This window comes from Lepidochelys kempii, chromosome 7, assembly GCF_965140265.1.
Source record: "Lepidochelys kempii isolate rLepKem1 chromosome 7, rLepKem1.hap2, whole genome shotgun sequence".
Lineage (NCBI taxonomy): Eukaryota > Metazoa > Chordata > Testudines > Cheloniidae > Lepidochelys > Lepidochelys kempii.
In genome coordinates this window covers 1,958,136-1,977,727 of record NC_133262.1, presented here as the reverse complement: position 1 = coordinate 1,977,727, position 19,592 = coordinate 1,958,136, and the positions used below count along the sequence as shown (strand labels likewise).

The following is a 19,592-nucleotide window of genomic DNA, read 5'->3' as shown; positions in this document are numbered from 1 at the left end:
GATGCTAAAAAGAAACCTAAATTGTGCACATAGTACAGCTCTTAATTCACTAGACCTTGCATAACAAGCAGGGCTCTAATAAATGCCTTACGTAAGGGTCCCTTAAAGAACTGCCGGAGTCCCAGGAAAGCTTTGAAAGGAGGACAGTATTCTGAAAGGTTTTGCGGAGCGTTGGTTTCCTGTACTCCTCTCGTTCCCTCTCAAGGCCTGATCCAAAACACACTGAAGTCAGTGGAAAGACTCCCATTGATTTTAATGGCTTTGGATCAGGCCCACACTCAGGTCGGACACCTTGGGATCCAGCTCCCTCTGCTCTCCCTTCCCAGCTCCACATGTGCACAGACGGTACTTTTGCTTGGCTGGCAAGGGGCCTGTTGGGGACAGGGGTTCACGTTTGACACACTTCCCCTCTCATTCCCATTCCCTTCCTCTCGGCATATCCCATCATCACAGCATGCCACATTATCACACAACTGCACTGACTCGAACAGAATCCAGACCAGAAATCTAGAGGAGAAAAGCTTGACACCTCTGCCAGTCACCTCACCAATTAGTTCCCCCATGAAACTTTTGTCCTTAGTCGAGAATCAGGGAATGGGGAATACAGAACGCTGCTTCTGTAGCCTGTATTGTTAAGACACAGATATTCAGGCCTGTCTGTAAAGGCCTATACTCTAAGAATTTAGGTGTATTCTTATCACTTAGCTAGTTATAGAGGTACAAAACAAGGATCAAAATCAGTCTGCCTGTTTATAGGCCTTCTCTCACTGTGACAGTCTAACGCCTTGTTCTTAAGTGAAGGCCTTTGGCTAAGCAGCAGAGGCAGCCATAAGCTGGGAAGCCACCGGTCACAGACTCACATTCCAAACTAGTCACATTGAAAGAAGGTGCTATGGGGCTGTTAGGCATCATTATCAGGACAGGATTGTATTCCCATCACCTCCAGAGAAAGGGAAGAGCCTAGAAGATGTAAAAGGAAACTTAGTTTGATAGCATCCTGTCTGGTAAGAAATCACTTCTCAATAGTTGTGGTTGTGAAAACCCTCATTTCTGTATGTTTTATCTTTATGGCCCCCACTTTTCTATTGTTAATCTGTCTGGTTCTCTAATTGTTTCTGTTTGCTGTATAATTAATTTTGTTGGTTGTAAACCAGATGTGGGCAAACGGGACTGTCCTACCCGGCCCCTGAGCTCCTGGCCCGGGAGGCTGGCCCCCCTCCCCCTCAGCCACACCACCGCACGGCACAATGCTCTGGGCAGCGGGGCTGCAGAGCCCGGCCTGAACCCGGTGCTCTGTGCTGCGGCCTGTCCTGGTGCAGCCACGCTGCCAGCCACCAGTGCTCCAAGCTGCGCGGTAAGGGAACGGGAGGGGGGGGGGGGTGTTGGATAGAGGGCAGGGGAGTTCAGGGGCATGGATAGGGGTTGGGGCAGTCAGAGGGCAGAGAAAAGAGGGGTTGAATGGAAGCAGGGGTCCCGGGGTGGGGGGGGCAGTTAGGGGACGGGGGTCTGGGGGAAGGGGCCCAGGCCATGCCTGGCTGTTTGGGGAGGCACAGACTCCCCTAACCGGCCCTCCATACAATTTCAGAAACCCGATGCGGCCCTCAGGCCAAAAAGTTTGCCCGCCCATGGTGTAAACCAATTAAGGTGGTGGGATATAATTGGTTAGATAATCATGTTACAATATGTTAGGATTGGTTAGTTACATCTCAGTAAAATGATTGGTTAAGGGATAGCTAAGCAGAACTCAAGTTTTACTGTATAGTCTGCAGTCAAATCAGGAAGTAGAGGGAGGGTGGGGGGGGATTGGAATCATGTTTTGCTAACGGGGGGGAATGGGAACGGGAACAGGGACACAGGCAAGGCTCTGTGGTGTCAGACCTGGGAAGGGGACACTGAGGAAGGAAACTGGAATCATGCTTGCTGGAAGTTCACCCCAATAAACATCGAATTGTTTGCACCTTCGGACTTTGGGTATTGTTGCTCTCTGTTCATGCGAGAAGGACCAGGAAAGTCAGCGGGTGAAGGAATAAGGCCTCTAATATGTATCTTCTTTCTTAACAATGTTCTTCAGTTGTGTCAGGTTTTTCCCCCCCATTAGGTCATTTAATGGTTTGGTTGCACACAGAAGTGGAAAAGGCATATTCCTGGTGAAAATCAGAGACCCAAGCCCCCCTAACTTTCTTTATAGCTAATATTTGAAGTGCTAAAATTATATTTAACCACTCCAATTAATGCAAAATTAGATGGTCTTTTTATACCATCCTGTATGTATTCAGTTTACAAAAAATACATTCTTAAATGGTGGCAGTACTAAGAATGCCTGAAACAAATCTGATGTATCAACACAATTTGCATGCCACAGCACTTTTTGATTAACACAAATGCAGGGACAATTTGCATAGAATCAAATATGTTATGGACTAGATCAAGCAGCCAAGAGCACAATGTCAGAAGGATGAGTGACATATGATAGGGTGTTCACACTGGAGATGACACAGAAGCCAAACACACATGCTGAAACTGACAAAGCATATTTCAGTTTAAATCCACATCAATGTCAAGACATGAATCTAAGTAAACAAAAACCTAACTTCATTTCACAAAACAAAGATAACTATTTTCTAAACATCTATCCATTTGGGAAAGGTAGAACTGTTCCTTGCATTTTCACCTAATTCCTCTTTTTTTTTTTTAAAAAATGCATTCAAATCTTGGAGGGAAAAACCCCAACCAAAACATAAAATAAAAGTTGGCACACCTGGAGGATAACAACATTTACTTCAATACAGAGCATACAGTGGCATCCCAGTATCCTAAATCCAGTGGACCTGGAAGACCGAGTCCTTCTTAGAGAGGACATAGTTAATAATTCTCAACATATTCTGAACTTGACAGGGAAAAAACCTCTTTACTGAAGTTTGTGGACTACAGTGTCTTTTAGAAGGTCAGTTAGAACGAACCAACCAACCAACCACACACACTTCCCTAACCAATTAATGTAGCCTAGATGTAGGAGCTAACGCCGTTCAATGCAGCAGGTTCCTTGGACCAGAAATCAGGTGAGCTAGTCACTACTGCACAGGTAGTCGGTATCGATGTTTCCTTCTGAAAACGGATCGTATTAGCACCCTCTAATAATGCTGCTCCTCAGTGAGCCTTACACTTACATTTCAAATGTCAGTGATGTATTGTGGGTTAATACTTGGATCTGCAGCTAACACTCGGGGAGTACAAAGATGATACAAAGCGGCTGAATCACAAAACAGAGCACTCCAGAGCCCGCAGACTGGATCACCAGAAAGCAAAGCACGTTTGTGAAATAACGCAAGGTCCAGAGAATGTCTGGAAAGTACCAATCAAGGTAGGATTAGGGTAGTGCAGATTTAGACACAAGCATTTGTATTGTGTAGACAGATTATCTACAGGAGTATTACAGAGAAATTTGTTAAACAAGAAGGCTTTGTATGTTACAAGGCTATCTAGGATGCTCAGAAGACTCCAACTGTCTGAACTTTTGTCACTAGAAGGTAAATAAATGTCATCTGTACATTTTTATGGCCAGTCCTTGTCCCTAAAACTCTATCACCCCTAAGGATACAATAGATCATCTCCCGCCCTAGAAAAACTCAACAGAAGACAGACCAACACTGCAATGGCTCTTTCGCTTACCTGCTGTAGAGGATGGAGTAGGGGACGATGGAGATGTCAGAGGGGAACTGGCCCCAGAGCCTGCTAAACAAAATAAAAACCCAGTAACTATAGCTGTGATTTCAGGATTCAACACAGTAACATGGGCCTTCGGAAACAGTCTGATTTTACTGACTACTTCCACTGAAGTCAATGGCTTAATTCCCATGGACTTGAATGGGTACAGAATCAGAACCTGTCTCAACTGACGATCTGCACAGCATGGATGAACAGACCAGGCTTGACAAACATCTCAACACACACTCAGAATTCCCCAATGGGGAACACTTCTTTTCAATAGCAGGCAGGCTGTTTAGACTAAATGCTGTTGGATTTCAGAGCCTAAATTTTGCTCTCCTTTAGGTGCATGCCACCCACTGCCTGCAGACTCTGACCCCATCTCTTCTTCTAGGAGAGAGTTTTTTAGTCAGTTGCTATAGCTTCACCAGTTACTTTGGTAGCTGACTGTATTTCACAATGAATTGCTTTCTGGAATAGTTACACCCTTTAAGATGTAAAGTTCCCCTTGCAAGTCATTTTAGTTAACAGAAACTGGCTGCACTACTGGACAGTTCAGCAGGTGACAGTTTACCACACAGAGCCCTCTTCAGGACTGGACACAGAAACTTTTTTCTCTGTAGCTCATTGATTCATTTTAGTAACTTCTTATCAAGAAATATAAATGTCAAGAGTGTTTCCATGTGAAGGACGAAGTATCCAGTGGATTGACTGATCAATGCTATTGTAAGCAACCCCACACCTTCCATCCAACGCTCAGAGCACTGAGAGGTTTTCACCTATTAATGAAACTATAACTACCAGTGACAAAGTTTTTAAACCCACAGTTTGACCATGATGAAATAACCAATAACTGTTCTATGTACTTTAGGCATTCATATAGCCACTCATCGGTTTTTCTTATTTATCTCATTTAAAGTTACTGCAAATCAACTAGCGGTCAGCATTTAACTTCTTGTCAACTGTCTAAATGGGCCATCTTGATTATCACTACAAAAGTTTTTTTTCCTCTTGCTGATTATAGTGCATCTTAATTAATTAACCTCTTACAGTTTGTATGGCAAATTCCACCTTCTCTGTATGTATATACATATCTTCTTACTATATGTTCCATTCAATGTGTCCAGTGAAGTGGGCTGTAGCCCATGAAAGCTGATGCTCTAATAAATTTGTTAGTCTCTAAGGTGCCACAAGTCCTCCTGGTTTTTTTGCAGATACAGACTAACACAGCTGCTACTCTGAAACCAATACTAGGATCAGCTTGTAATAGTCTGTTAGTATACAGTAGAAAATTCAAAGTGATTTTAGGTTTTCTAACGAGCATGTAATTTTTTTTTTTTTAAATCCAAAAGAGAGAGCGCGCTGTAAACCTGTTGAAAGGACCCTGTTAGTTACCTGAATTGTTTGAATTGCTGTATTTTGCCGAGCGTTCTTCCCCGCTTTCGAAGGCAGAGAGCTTTGACTTCTTTAAGAATCAAGGAGAGAGAAGACAGGAATAAACAGCATTTCCCATTATTTCACTGCGGCCCTTACCAAGATGCCTTTGACACATGAGGATTTGCATCAGCCCCCAAGGGGTTATTATAGCATGCAGGGATCACCAGTGCTTTATCCACTCTTCCCCAGAGCGTACTCCTGCTGTCGCAGTCCTATTGGCCAACTCTGCAGCAGCTAGGGAATCACCCATTGCTGGGGAATATCCCCAGCTGCCCACTTTGGGCAGCAATATGGCCCTACTGCCAACCAAAACAAGGGCCAGGAACTGGTCCTCAAAAAAAGAGAGAGCCAGAGATGCAGGAAATGCGCTGCAGATGCAGGAGATAGCTTTCCCATCCCCCAGCAGAATGTGCGAAGCCAGCAGGCCGTTCTATGCACTTTAGGCATTCATATAGCCACTCATCGTTTTTTCTTATTTAGCTCATTTAAAGTTACTGCAAACCAACTAGCAGTCAGCATTTAAACATTGCTGCACAGCACATCGCCTGTCTGCATACGTGAAAACAATCAAAACAGATGTTCTCTCTCTCTTTCAGAAGTGTTCCTGCAGGTCATGGGGGTGAGAGCATACCCCTATTATGCTCTCATTTCCTCAGCACATACTACACTAGGAATGTACATACTTCTCTACATGCCAGAAACTCGTGTTAAACAATCCCATTTACCTTTCGTGCCAAGATTTTTCTTTTCTTTTTCTCTTCCTCAGAGCCATGGTGAGACTGAGCTCTTGTCAGTCTTCTATGCTGGTGAATCTTTAGAATATGAGAGAGACAGAGACCAAAACAGCCCACATGAAATGTACAAAACTTATCTGGCAACCTCAGAGAAGGGGAAACGCTGGAGAAAATACTCAAGTGGCTTTGAATTTTTAAAAAATATTTAGATCTTTGCTACTGGTTTGGGGCCCAAAGACCAGAGTTAAAATAAAGTTAGATTTATAAACGTTTAGGGAACATTTTGGGAGCCACTCACTGTGGAAATTCCACTAAAGACAATGGCAGATCCATGCATACAACAGCTGCACAATCAGGCCATGGCTCCTTTACTAGGGAGCATCAAATGTGCTGCAAAAACAACTGTGTTCCAACAACATTATTGTCCACCACATGGACTGGACAGTCTTCCTCTAAAAAGCATTCAGAGATCATACATCTCATACTGATCTCCTCCTCAGCTAGAAATGGGCCTGTAACAAAACCTAAGACAAAAACATTCCCAAAATTTGGGAAGCTTGGTTCCAATCCTAAGTTTTACATCTGGTTTCCTTCCCTATAACACACTGGGGCGGAACCCTGATTCAGACACCCCAAACTTCAGAAACTTTAGATCTGGACTTCCTGACTCAAACTAATCATACATTTCAACAGCCCTTTGAAGACTACTAAATTAATATTCAAGGATCCAAAGGAATACAGTCGATTAAGGGCACCAATTGCACTTTAATTTTTAAACGTAAGCTAATAAGAAAATATAATCGCCAGATTTCCAAATTGTCAACCAGTTTTTCCATGTATTTATCTGCACGTGCAAAAGCCAATACAGTGCACAAAAATCTATCATGTGTGTCTCTATCATGCCAAAGTGTCAGAAGCCAGGAAGTTTGGCTTCATGCTGTCAATTAGCCATTTTGGCTTATATAGTTTTTAAATATGATAAAGTTAACTAGAAAAACAAACAAGTTTTTGTTTTATATTTTAAATACTCTCATGTTCTATCTTACATTGTACAGCGTACCTTTAAGACACCCAAATATAATTCAGTTTAAAAAGAATCTGTTCTAAAATGGTTTCTTACATCTACTGCAATAGTCTCACAGGCACATTTCACCTCAGTAAGATTTATTAAACCTACTGATGAAAATCTTTAACATTTCACCATTTGTCATATAATCTTTGGTTTAAAAGATAAAGGGAAAAGAATGTCTGTGGGAAAACCATAAAGAAATGCAAATATTACCAATTTCTGTTCTTCAGTTAGTCTCTTTTCTATGCACTCCTTGGCAGTTTTCAATGCCTCTTTTAACTTAGTGGGAATCTGGTAAAGGAAAGGGAAGAATCATGGTATGGGATGTGCCAAGCAGAATTAACACACAGCTTCACTGCCAAACATCCACTTTTAATCTGAGGTATTTTTTGATCTATGATAAGGCCCCAGGTTTTAACACTGATTGTTTAATGAAGATAACTGTGTATCCACCTAGACCACATGGGATTTCTGCAACCACTGCTCCCTACAAACCTGGCTGCAAACCTCAACAACAGGAAAAGAATATGGTGTATGATGGAGGAGTTAAAGCCAATGTTAAAATCTAGCAGCTGTTCAGATATAAGGTGCTTCAGATCGGACTGTGGACTAACTGATGGTTTAGAGTGGTTCTGTTGATTTCTTATGGGAAGGTTCCAAATCAGTGCCAAGGAGATTGCTCTCCTATGCAATGCTGCAGGAGTCTGTTCTCGCCATTGCTGTTGAAACACACGTGGCAAGTAGTTGGTAAAAAGACATGGCATAAGAGCTATATTATGTTACTCGTGCTTTGAAGAGATTGTTTGTCCTGAATCTCCTACAGAACTTTATGAAGTTCACATTTGTTCATCTTATAACCAAGAACCACCAAAGAAAATCTTGCAGTTTACTTCTCTTGTCCACTATGTACAAGTAACTTCTTTTCTGAGGGACAGTTTGAAGCATCTGCAGAATTCAGTGCTGAGTAGTCTCCCCCACCATCCCTAAACCCTGCGTTTGCTTTACGTTTGTGTCAGTGTTCCTAGTAAGGAACAGCAACTGCCATCGTCCTTAAGAAAAATCTAATGAGTAAAAAAAAAAAAAACACAAGTGCTCCCAGGAACATGTCAATGAAGGTATCCAACGAACAAGCTCCCTTGTGAAGTGCTGCTGAAAGAAACAGCAGCACTGGTGTCTTGGCAGCCTTGAACACAGCCAAGTGTCTTCTTCCCCACCTGTCACACACCCAACCCCACATTTCGGATGGATAGCACCAAGGCCCAAAGCCAGCCACATAACCACGCAGTCAGCAGCAATTCAGGATACGCCAGCGTCGTTCACTTTTACCTTAAACTGTGGTTTCTCGGAATTCGTTAGGAGAATATCACTGAATAATCTGAAAGGAAAGAAAAGTTCAAGCTGGTGTGTTATTTCCAAGAGACAGACAGGATCAAGAAGAGAATGCAGCATTACCACCACTCCCTCCACTGCTGCTTATTCGTTGCACTAAGACAAAGTGGGTGAGGTAATATCTTTTATTGGACCAACTTCTGCAAGTGAGAGAGAAGCTTCCGTGCTCACACAGAGCTCTTCTTCAGGTCTTTGCACTGGCATTTATATGGTGCTTGTCATCCAGAAGGGTCATAACATACAAATAGCAATCCTCCCTGACACGTAGCCACCTCCGATGTGGAACATAGCAAGACTAGCTAACAGCTTTAGGAGGAGACCAAGAGAAACACTTTGATAGTTGAAACACGGTAATTTTAGTTAGGCAGAATAGAATCTCCCAAAGCCAACTCTCCCTTTGCTTAAAATGCCATAACGACTACAGGGGTCAGGTATTTGGTGGGGGGTTTGTACATTGCATCTAAAAGATCACTCCTCTTTCTGACAAGAAGCTCTCTTTGCACAGTCATTATATGTTATTATTCAAAACACTAAAGAGCATGGAAAATATCAGAGTAAAGCTTCACATTTCCATTTACCTTGTAGTCCATAAGATTATTTTGCTAATTATATCCTACTAATCCAGCCAGCTGTAACAAATATGCTTCTCTTTCTGAATTAATCCATTTCATATATCATTCTTATATTTTATCAGTATTAATTCCTATGAAATTAGGATGTGTTGAGGTATATGATAGGTGTTTCCTAATAATTATACAATAATAGAATAAGTTTTGCTGAAATGCAAGAAGCCAATAGCTAAAAGTATGATCAGTTAAGAGTAAGTCAGCATAAAAGATGGCAACCTTTGGCACAGATAGAAATGGTCCCTGAACTTTGGGGAACCTAAGGGGAGGAACTATACACAACCCCGAATAGATTTTTCCACCGTCTGCAACCGGTTGGTAACCAAAAACCTGGAAGTCGCCAAGAGAGCCTAGGTGGGCAGTTTTTGGAGTGAGACAATCCTTAATACGTAGAGAGTAAGTGTCATAATCTGCTAAGATATAGGATAAGGGGACCCATACCTTTCTTAGGGTACAGAAACAAGATTTGGGTATAGTAGGTTGGGCCTGAATTATATAGCATCAAGATCCTATAAAATACCATGTAAGGATATCTTAGGGAGCTTCTTCTTTTCTTTGTTCTCCTATATTCCGTAGGCTATCCTTTTAGCTACCTATCATTCTATCTTCCATCACGCTATCAGCTCAGCTTGTGTAGTATAGTATAACAACTCAGCATTCCGAACTATTGGGACCATCGTGTTATCGGGCATGCCAGGAGTAAGGCTAGTCCTTCACGCCCTATTACCGGGTCCTCAAGGAAGGGTGTGAGTAAGTTAGGTTAAGGTACTTATAATAGGAATGTTACCACCAGGAGTTTTGGAATCCTTTTACCATTTTGCAGTCATAAGTTTCATAGCACTTATTATTCTTTTGTTAATCTCAATAAAGTATTTATCAATTTGGTATTGTCCTCAGTATAAGTTTTTTGCCAAGCACCCCAAGAGTCCTCTCCTGATATAGAGCTCGGAGTTCTTGGACCCTGTAGTCTGAATTGGACAAGAACCTATAAATCTTTTGGTCGGATGCGATCAGTGGCGAGCCATAACTAACCCATAAAATTCAGAACAACCACCTGGATTTTAACACTCCAGTTAAAGTAACTGAACAAGGGAAAAATGTTTCACTCAATCCCACTAGACAGCAGCAACAATGCAAATGATTAACCCTCTGTTCTCAGAGCACAGGGGAAGTACACTAGAGGGCAATGTTAGTCTGAAACTAGAAATATAACATTTCCAGCTACTTTCTATTTCTTTGAGAACACACTAGAAAGGTTGTCCAGTGTAATGTCAGAGTTAAATCCCCCATGACCGATAGTTTAGAATTTTGACACTATTGCAGATTACCACATGTTTACGCAAGTGATGAACTTATCCAACATCCCAGATCCAGAGTAGCAGCCGTGTTAGTCTGTATTCCCAAAAAGAAAAAGGCATACTTGTGGCACCTTAGAGACTAACAAATTTATTTGAGTGTAAGTTTTTGTGATCGGATGCATGATGATTAAATAAATTTGAATTCAAATAAATTTGTTAGTCTCTAAGGTGCCACAAGTACTCCTTTTCTTTTTATCCCAGATCCAAACACTCAGGAACCATAGTAGGCAGAAAATTCAGAGAAAGGTGTGATAAAGTTGTCAAAGCCCCTTTAAAACCCACTTGTGCATTTCTTTTTCCCCTCCCCTGCTTTTTAATTATGTGCCCTTGCCAAAATTAAACAGACTCTTGCTACAGAACAGTATTTTATTTAAGAAGAGAAAGGTTTATTTTTATTGTATTGGCATATACATGAACCCAGAACCTACACATTCCAAATTGTACTGCATGTACACATCAGGTCAGACTGGACATGGATTTATCTTCTCTAACTCATGACCTTTATAAATTCTTACACCGATACCATTTCCCTGTTGTCAGATTTCTGTTCATTTCCTCTCTCCCCCTCAAATAAAAAAAGACAGATGACAAAAGACAAGACTGCAGTGACCCTTTCCCACCAGAGAATATGGAACTCCACAGCACACCCCAAAATGTGTGGCAAGCTACGCACTGTGGGACTAGTCGACAATTGTAAAGGACAGAACATTACACTTCTGCCCACTCCCTATTTTGAACACGAATGTGGAACAAAGCAATAAAATCTACTTTGTTAATCACATCGCAGGCTCACTACCAGTCAAATCTATTAAGGATCACTTCTAGAAGGAACAGCAACCCACAAACATCTTAGATGTTTTCTTATCATCCCTCCATGTACTTTTGCATGTGTTCATAACTGATGGCTGGGCCCATTTAAATAATCACAGCAACATGCTCTATACATCGGGCTTATGTTTTTCAGTGTTAATTACTTCCATTTTTCAGGATTTGTTTTTAGCAATTTGAGTTTTACATAGAGGTCCAAAATCAGAGGTTTTCAGGGCTCTCTCTGTATACCCTAAAATAAGTATGTATAGAATGCAAATGTTATATATTTACTCATTACAGTAATATATACTGTAATGAATTATCTCCTGTAATGTTCCCTTGTATGCTTTAATATAGAACTATTTTAAACAGCACTATGTTAAAGTGCACTAGGGAACATTTAGTGTACATCAGCAGGATCTACATGGACCAATTAACACGCAGCACATTAGTGTGCTTTAGAAATCTCACCCCAGTACTCCGCATTACTGCTCCACATAGACAAGCCCTTAGGTACAAGTAACCATTTCCAGTGGGTTTTTTTGAAATGCTAGTTTTTTCTTTTTTAAATAAAATAAGCAGTGTTTTACAGGTGTTTTCAACTTTAATCAGTAGTCCTTCATTAAAATGCAAACACCCGAGTGGGTGAATGTATTGTATGCTAGAACGTAGCAAGGGTCAGAATAGTTTAAGGAACATCAATCATATTTCACAAGTGACGTACATCAAATAAAGTTAGACCATTAATGCTCTCATTGAGGAGAGATTATTCCTCCCCCCAAAAAACCCTTTATTATGAATGATGAGAGCACAGAGATAATTATATTAATATGAGAAAAGCTAACAATACTACAAAGTCTACAAAAAACAAGGCAACGAGAACTTACGACATCTGTAAGATCTTGGAGACAGTTGGCATACCATTCTTTATGGCTTCACAGGAGAGTATGGATTCCAACACTGCCACTTTAAACAGGAAGGAAAAGAAAGAATGGGCAGATTTTTATACTGCAGGAACACGTTTGTTAACACTGCTTTCCTTGTTTTGGGACAAAAGATTAGGCACTGTTGTGTAATGCTCCCTAACTAACCTTTCAACTAAGACAGTTCAAGAGCAGTAAATATTACTTTTACTAGATGATCAGAAACCGTGTAGTAAAGAAAGAATGACAAAGCAACTCAGTGTATCTGTGCCGTATATATTTCTTCAGGGAAAAACGAATCTCACAATATAGAAACGTACAGGTATGGTATATTTTCTATTGTAGTCAGTTTAGCAAATAATTATCCAACCTCAGAAATCTTCTAAAGCCACAAGAAGTTTTAAGTAGGTTTCTAGTGTATTCCAATATGTCCTTTTAGTTTGATTAAAAGAAAGGCAGACAACTGAAGTTACTTTAAACAGAGGCTAATACCTCCCCAATAGTATACTGACCGACTGATGCCGATGGAGCAGGAGGGAAGCCGTCCACTGGGATTGAATCTGGAGGTCTCCCGTACGTCATTTCATACAGTAAGTGACCAAAGCAATGTACATCAACACCTTCTAAAGTCTAGGAAGACAAAAGCCCAACTTGCTCGAATCAAGCAATTTTGCACATTTCAGTTTCAAGATTTATAATGATCTATTAGAGAAGGATGGGCTTGTGATTAGGACACAAGACTGGGACTCAGGAGATAAAGGTTCAATTCCCAGTTCTGCCACCAAACTGTGTGACCTGGGGCAAGTCCCTGTCTCTCTGTGCCTCAGTTCCCCATTGATAAACATAATCCCAATCCTCTCATGCTTTACCTGTCTTTTCTATTTAGATGCTAAATTTGGAGGGGAAGAGCAGTCTTACTATGTACACAAACTGCACCCAGCCCAAATGGCTCCTCTAATAAAGTAACCCCTTCACAAGTGATCAATTTGGCATTTTCAGTTGCAGGTGACAATACAGCTTAATAATTGACCTAACTATTTTTTGTTCACACAACCCTTATTCCTACAAAATAAATATAGGACTTTTGAAAATCATAATACTGAAAGGAAATCTTGAGCTAGCGCATTTTTCTAATATTATTCAAACAGTAAACACCGAGGTTTAATATACTACATGTGAACGTATTAACAGGAATAGTACACATACCCACACCACCACAGATTTCTAACCAGCCACAAGTAGATAAAAAGAAAAGTATCCAAAGAAAGAACTATTTGTACAAAATACCAGAGAGAGTTTAGTGCATTTGGCTTAATTTAGCATAGTGACTTAAGTGTTAATGGAGGATGGATGTTCACTGGCTTTTAGATTTCGGTTTAGTAGCAGACACACATATGTGGCTGCACTTATTGGCTAAGACTTTAGTAAGTTTTGATGGCACGGATAGTTAATATAACCATGAACTTTTGAAAGTTTATTTGGCAACTCAGTCCAACTGTTGAACAAGGTCATCAGCTGTGCCATGTGATACCTTACGTAATTTATTACGAGTACTTGAGAGCAAGGCAACATACCAGTTAAAAGCTTGCAAGTTCTACAACAGGGCAGATTTCCCAACAGAGGGAAAGTTAGGTCTAGCTTCTCTGCAGACAGTCCTGCGATGTGCAAATCTGCACCAACTCCCACCCAATTTATGAGTTTTGAAGAGCCAGACGTCTACATAATGCCTCTAGCCCATTCATCTTAGAGAAAACATTCTCTATTTCATTCCAGGGATATAGTCTAACTTGAGCAGATGCCTACAGAAGTCATACTTTCTATAACAGCATTAAGGTCACTTTTCATGGTTGATGGACTATTGTAATATTTTATCGTCAAGCACAAATTGTTTTACTATCACATCTATGATGAATTTTCACATATGAAATATCTATTTGTCACTTTATATTTTAAGTGACTTACATTAATTTTCCGAAATTGTGAAAAATATGATCGATAAAAGGATGGGAGTCCCAGCAAGGAATTCTCTAGATCCAGCAACCTGCATGTATCACCGTCCAACACCACATTGGAGGAATGTAGATGCCCATAAGGAAATCCTTTCTCATGCAAGAATTTTAATACCTGAAAGATCAAAGAGAAAAAAAAAGTGTCACTGCGAGGACATCCGTTTGGATGATTGTCAGACAACATTTGAAGCGTACTTAAAAGAATGCACAATGGATGAATAAGCTCCTCAGACTCTGGGTCTTTCATTTTTTCCCATTCAGCTCCCACCTTTTAGCCACACTGTCAGAGTCAAGCCATCTTCTACAGCTCTTCATTCACAGACTGGACTGGCACCACATGTATGATCACTCTCACCCTATACCTCACCTGGTGGTTTCCCCAACCCATTAGGCTCTAGAGGTTCACGTTCTCACATTCCTCTCTAACAACTGTTTCCTCTAGCCACTTCAATCAGAATCTGCTGCATTTGGGTTTCTTTTAACATTGCACATAAGTAGCTGGAATCTGAACCATCCTGTCTTCCCCCATAAAGGAACTATCCTGTGAGATGCACACCTGTATTGCTCTTCTCCCATGGATTCACAGGAGTTTCCCAGCAGACTGTGGGAGTTTGACCTCTTCTCCCACAATTCTACTGGGCTCCCAAAAGGGCTTCAGAAAACTCCCGGAAGCCTCTGCTTCAAAGCATCATGTCAGAAACAGTGGGATAGATGGGGCAGGACACCAAGGATCAAGAGCAGAGAAAGTTCTTTTGGATAAAAGGATCTCTGGCTCTGGTTAACACTGGTGCCAAGATTCATGATTTCTCACCACCAAGTGCTAAAGGGATAAAATAGACTGGACTAAGGAAAACATCAGAAGAGGAGATATTGTACTATGATCTTATCAGCATAGATAATATGATCTTAATCAAGAGATCTTGAAAGTTGACACTGATCAAACACTCACAATAAACCTGGAAGTCATTTTCATGTAAACAGCACCAATATTGAAAGGTTCTTGGAGCAGAATAAGAGGCTGATAAAAGGGGTTTATTTACTGTGTCTTAAAAATAAGAAAAAGGGTCAAACTGAACAAAAAAAGTCTACAATATGGAAGACTAATACATTTAGTGATGTAGACTGCAGCAAGTAAGAGAGATTTAAAAGGACGCTGTTAACTTTAATTTTTTCTTTAAAATTTACTAATTTGGAAAAATTCCAGTTTCTGATGGAGCACCCTTTTAAGTACTAGAGCCGTATTTTTTTAAAAAAAAAGTTACCATAAAAGCACTGATAAGGGTATCTCTGCTCCTGTCTATATTTACGGGTCTTTCCGGCAAGGAAAAAAAGGTAGTTACTTAGTCCCCAGTGCAGCAATTGGATCCATATGGGCAGACCCTGGCACCTGTGCAGAGCTCCAGTTACATCACAATGAGGGCTCCATGCAAGCATAAGGGTCTGCACACAAGGATCCAGTTGCAGAATGGAGGCCTAACTATGCAGGGGACTATACTGAACTGATTACACACAAAGTGTGGCCAAATGTACAAAATAAACTAACTGCAAAAGGATACAACATTCTTAACTCCCTTCCATTATAATAATCTTAGCTGTTAATTATGAGGAGATTATCCCTTTAGTCACAAATGCATGTTAGACAGTAAAAGGAGTTACCTCTAGTATTTGTCTCCCAAATGTTTTTATTTGCTGAAGTTCAAGACCTTGAATTTTTTTGGGATTGCAGTACTTCTTCAGGAATGGGTCTTTGGGTTTTGCCTTAAAAAAAAAAAAAGTCCACAGCTATTAATGAACATCTAAAATGCCATGTTCACACTAAGCAATTACAAAGAAAAAACTTGATTTACTCAACAGTAAAACATAAAAAGCACTTTCTACTATTATAAACATACGCTGTAAAGATCATAGAGTAACAAAATATGGCAGAGCATTTTGCTAAAAATCGGTGCCAATCTACAGTACCTTATAGATCAGGTCCTTTAGTGTTCCCTTCTCATTGAATGGTCTAATTACCAGTGCTGAGGATTCATTGGCTGTGGCAAAAGTGACTTTGTAAATGTAGGGATGCTGCCAAAAGAAGAAGGAAGATTCATACATTTTAATGTGGATTACAGTAAATTCATGCTAGATTCATTTAACAGAGAACATATGTCCTGAAGCAATATCATGCATTTCAATGATTTGTTTATCAAAATGACAAACCAGAGTCTGTAGTCACATCTGTTTAACGGACCATTATTTTAGTCTTAACCAAGGGCCAACAAAGCAGGGATTTTATTCAACTTCCACTGAAGTAGACAGGAATCTTACTACCAATTTCAGTAACAGCTGGATCAGGCCCTAAATTAGTAACTCTCACACAGGGACGTGCACAGGAATTTAAATTTGACTGCATTTGAAGGAGCATGTTCTGTGCCCCTGCCGCAGCCCTGGGGCTGGAGGAGCTTGCTCTGCCCCCACCAATTATTGGTGGGTGCCCATGCCCCCCTTGTGCACACCCCTGCCCACACATGATAAAACAGATGCACTTAACCCAGACGTGACCAAGCACAGGGTGCAGGGGAATTTGGTGGGCATCAGGGGAAGTTAGGAGGTTGCAAATCTCATTACCTGTGCTCTTCCTCCTGATCTCTTACACTGCAGTCAAAGTCACTAGCTTGTTGATTAAAAAAGGTTATTTATACCGCATAGTCCCATTAAAGTGTTGTTGCCACTGTGTCAGTCCCAAGATATTAGAAAGACAAGGCGGGTGAGGTAATCTCTTTTACTGGACCCACTTCTGTTGGAGGGAGAAACAAGCTTCCAAGCTTACACAGAGCTCTTCTTCAGGTCTGGGAAGCTTACTCCGACTTGGTCGACACCACACTCTCTGGTATAACTCTCGCTCTGGGGTATGAAAAATCCACACCCTTGAGCTCTGTAGTTATACCAACCGTAAACCCCCATGTAGACAACGCTGTGACAGGGGGACAGCTTCTTCCACTGACCCAGCTACTGCCTCTTGCGGAGCTATGAAACTGACAGGAGAGCTCTCTCCCATCAGCTTAGAGCATCTTCACCAGACGCGCTAAAGCAGCGCAGCTGCACTGACCTAAATTTGTACCGTAGACCTGACCGTAGTGTCTCACAGCTAAGTGTCTCACAAGACGGAACAGATTGTTTAGCGTACGTAGTTGAACAGTCTCTTGAAATAAGTGTTAAGATGTAGTGGCCTGTTATGTTCCCTATGACAAAAGGGGTATTAATGGGCCATGTCACCTTGAGTGGTCCCTTGAAATACGTACTAACTATTTATGCTAAACAATCTGTTCCATCTTGTGTTTAGCTGTGAGACACCAAATGTGGTGATGTCTACAGGAGAGCACTTACAGCCTGCACCACTGTAGTGCTTCTGGCGAAGATGCTCTCAGCCAACGGGAGAGAGCTCTCCCCGTCGGCTTAATGACTCCTGCCTCCATGAGAAGCGGTAGCTACGTCGTGGGGAGAAGCTTCCCAGCCAACATAGTGCTGTCTACACTGCCACTCAGGTCAGTATAACTTCTGTTGCTCAGGGGTGTGGATTAATCATCTGTTATACGAAGTAATTTGTAGCAGAGACAAGGTCTAAGTTTCCCAGACCTGAAGAAGAGCTCTGTGTAAACTCAGAAGCTTGTCTCGTTAACCAACAGAAGTTGGTCCAATAAAATATATTACCTCACCCACTGTGACTCTATTTATGCTGGATAAAGTTACTCATGGCTTTGTGGTCTCAGGCCCTAGATCTGCAGTACAATATGAGGTAGTTGAAGACTAAGAATTCACAGTACTAGTTTCATAACCTTTTCAGAAATTAATATCACTCACTGGAGTAACTCAGTTCAAGTGAGCACTATTTACTTTCTGCTGACAACTTGGCTTGCAGGATTGGAAAAAACAACCATACACATTTAAAACTTGGCTGTAAAGAATTATTCCCAAGGTGTCCTGCTTTTTGCTGCGAGAGTCTCAAAGCAGAAACAGGCCACACAGGGTTCCCTTTGGAGTCAGCAAATACCATTCCTTATTCAGATAGAGTTACTACTATTGGATCCTGCCGTGTGGTGTTCCCTGGAACACAGGAAATCAGAGCACTGCCTCCATTGTTTCCACAGCCTCTGCCTCCAGGCTACCGACAGATTGCAGACAGAGCACAGAGAATCCAAACACATTTCACTGATATCCATTAGATCCTCAGGACATCTCTGATGAGTTGTTAAACAACTAAATTTATAGACAGCACTGTTCTGACAGCCTGAAAATCTTGGACATTTACAATCAAAGTTGATGCTAACGCGAAGTATTATGGAAAGACAGGAAGAGAAAAAGCACAACAGCCATGACTTTGACATTTCCGGCATTACTACTTTCTTGGGCGATTACATATTACCTCACCAGGGTTTAGGAGGCTTAACTAGTGTTGACAAAGGCTTTGAGCTCTTCAGATGACAGCAGTTTTATAAGTACACAATATTTTTGTATTAGACTGCATACACTTTTTCAGGATTAGTCCTCGTAAGAGTTAGTTTTGGGTTGGCTCAGTTTAAGAGTCATCAAGGTAACACTCACAGAACAAGAAGAAAGAAGTTTCACTGCGCACTGGAAGTCTTTATCAGACAAGTATTTATCAGGGCCAAAGTCAGCCTAGAAATGAATACAAACAGTAAGTCATCAGCTGAATAATATACAGAAAAAGATGGAAGGATTTTCACTTAGTTTTCTCACAAGTTACTAAAACAGCTGCTTCTGCAAAGTTTACCTCTAGAGTAAAAGAGGGCAAAATATAATGCAAGGTAATGCTTTATACATTATGGAAAGAAACATTCTAGAAGCTAAACTAGCTCACAATTGGTTCACATTGTCACTTAGAGCTGGATCCCAAGCGCCCAAGTTTACATGTTTCTGTTATTCATATGCAATATCTGATAAAACACTATGAAGCTAGGCTTCACAAAAATAAGATCTTGAGCATGAACTCAAAACATTCCTTTTGTTGGGGACGAAGGCAACCACACAGAGGGGTTTTATAATGCTGCTTTGACCAGTTCATTTATATAGCTATCTTGAAGAACCTGAAAGTGGGATGAAATTTAAGATGCAAGCATACCCAACTTAACATTAGTCGCTCCTTTGGCTGATTCTTACTCTTCATTAAAAAATACCTCTTACGGATTCTCCAGCCTAGGAGGAAACACAGGTTTCATTTTTGTTTTTAAAAAAGCTACTGAATCATAGCAGGGTTTATGTGCTAACTCTTTATTATGCTTCTCCAATAAGAAAATTCTTCTAGATTTACAAAGATCGCTATCAGTGGGGCATTATACCAACATACACCAAAATTATGTCAATATGGAAAGATACATAAATAATTTAAGGCTTCAATGCTTAGTATTATCAGTAGTAAGACTCCAAATCCTTCATCAAATTCAGTTCCATATACATAATGACAGTGCTCTTCTAACTTGGCTCAAACTGCCACCATAATTCTTCATTTTAATTAAGTCTCCTTCACAAAGA

General features: G+C 40.8%; 1 protein-coding gene across 9 annotated transcripts in view; it reads right to left on the bottom strand.

The window, feature by feature from the left end:
* The window catches only part of PXK (PX domain containing serine/threonine kinase like), a 64,138-nt gene that overhangs the window by 14,189 nt on the left and 30,357 nt on the right, over positions 1-19,592 (bottom strand). For 5 of the 9 annotated variants that reach the window (XR_012159742.1, XR_012159741.1, XM_073350902.1 and 2 more), the window contains exons 6-17: positions 19,183-19,256; positions 18,645-18,719; positions 16,023-16,127; positions 15,717-15,818; positions 14,014-14,175; positions 12,564-12,681; positions 12,016-12,094; positions 8,272-8,320; positions 7,159-7,236; positions 5,868-5,954; positions 5,101-5,170; positions 3,670-3,732 (exon numbers count right to left, since the gene is read on the bottom strand). Coding sequence is in view for 7 of the 9 variants with exons in the window: in XM_073350902.1 (XP_073207003.1) it covers positions 3,670-3,732; positions 5,101-5,170; positions 5,868-5,954; positions 7,159-7,236; positions 8,272-8,320; positions 12,016-12,094; positions 12,564-12,681; positions 14,014-14,175; positions 15,717-15,818; positions 16,023-16,127; positions 18,645-18,719; positions 19,183-19,256 (1,062 nt within the window). In the remaining 2 variants the exon portion in view is untranslated. The remainder of the gene's footprint in view (positions 1-3,669; positions 3,733-5,100; positions 5,171-5,867; positions 5,955-7,158; positions 7,237-8,271; positions 8,321-12,015; positions 12,095-12,563; positions 12,682-14,013; positions 14,176-15,716; positions 15,819-16,022; positions 16,128-18,644; positions 18,720-19,182; positions 19,257-19,592) is intronic. The other 4 variants (XM_073350897.1, XM_073350903.1, XM_073350898.1 and 1 more) reach the window with 2 other exon arrangements.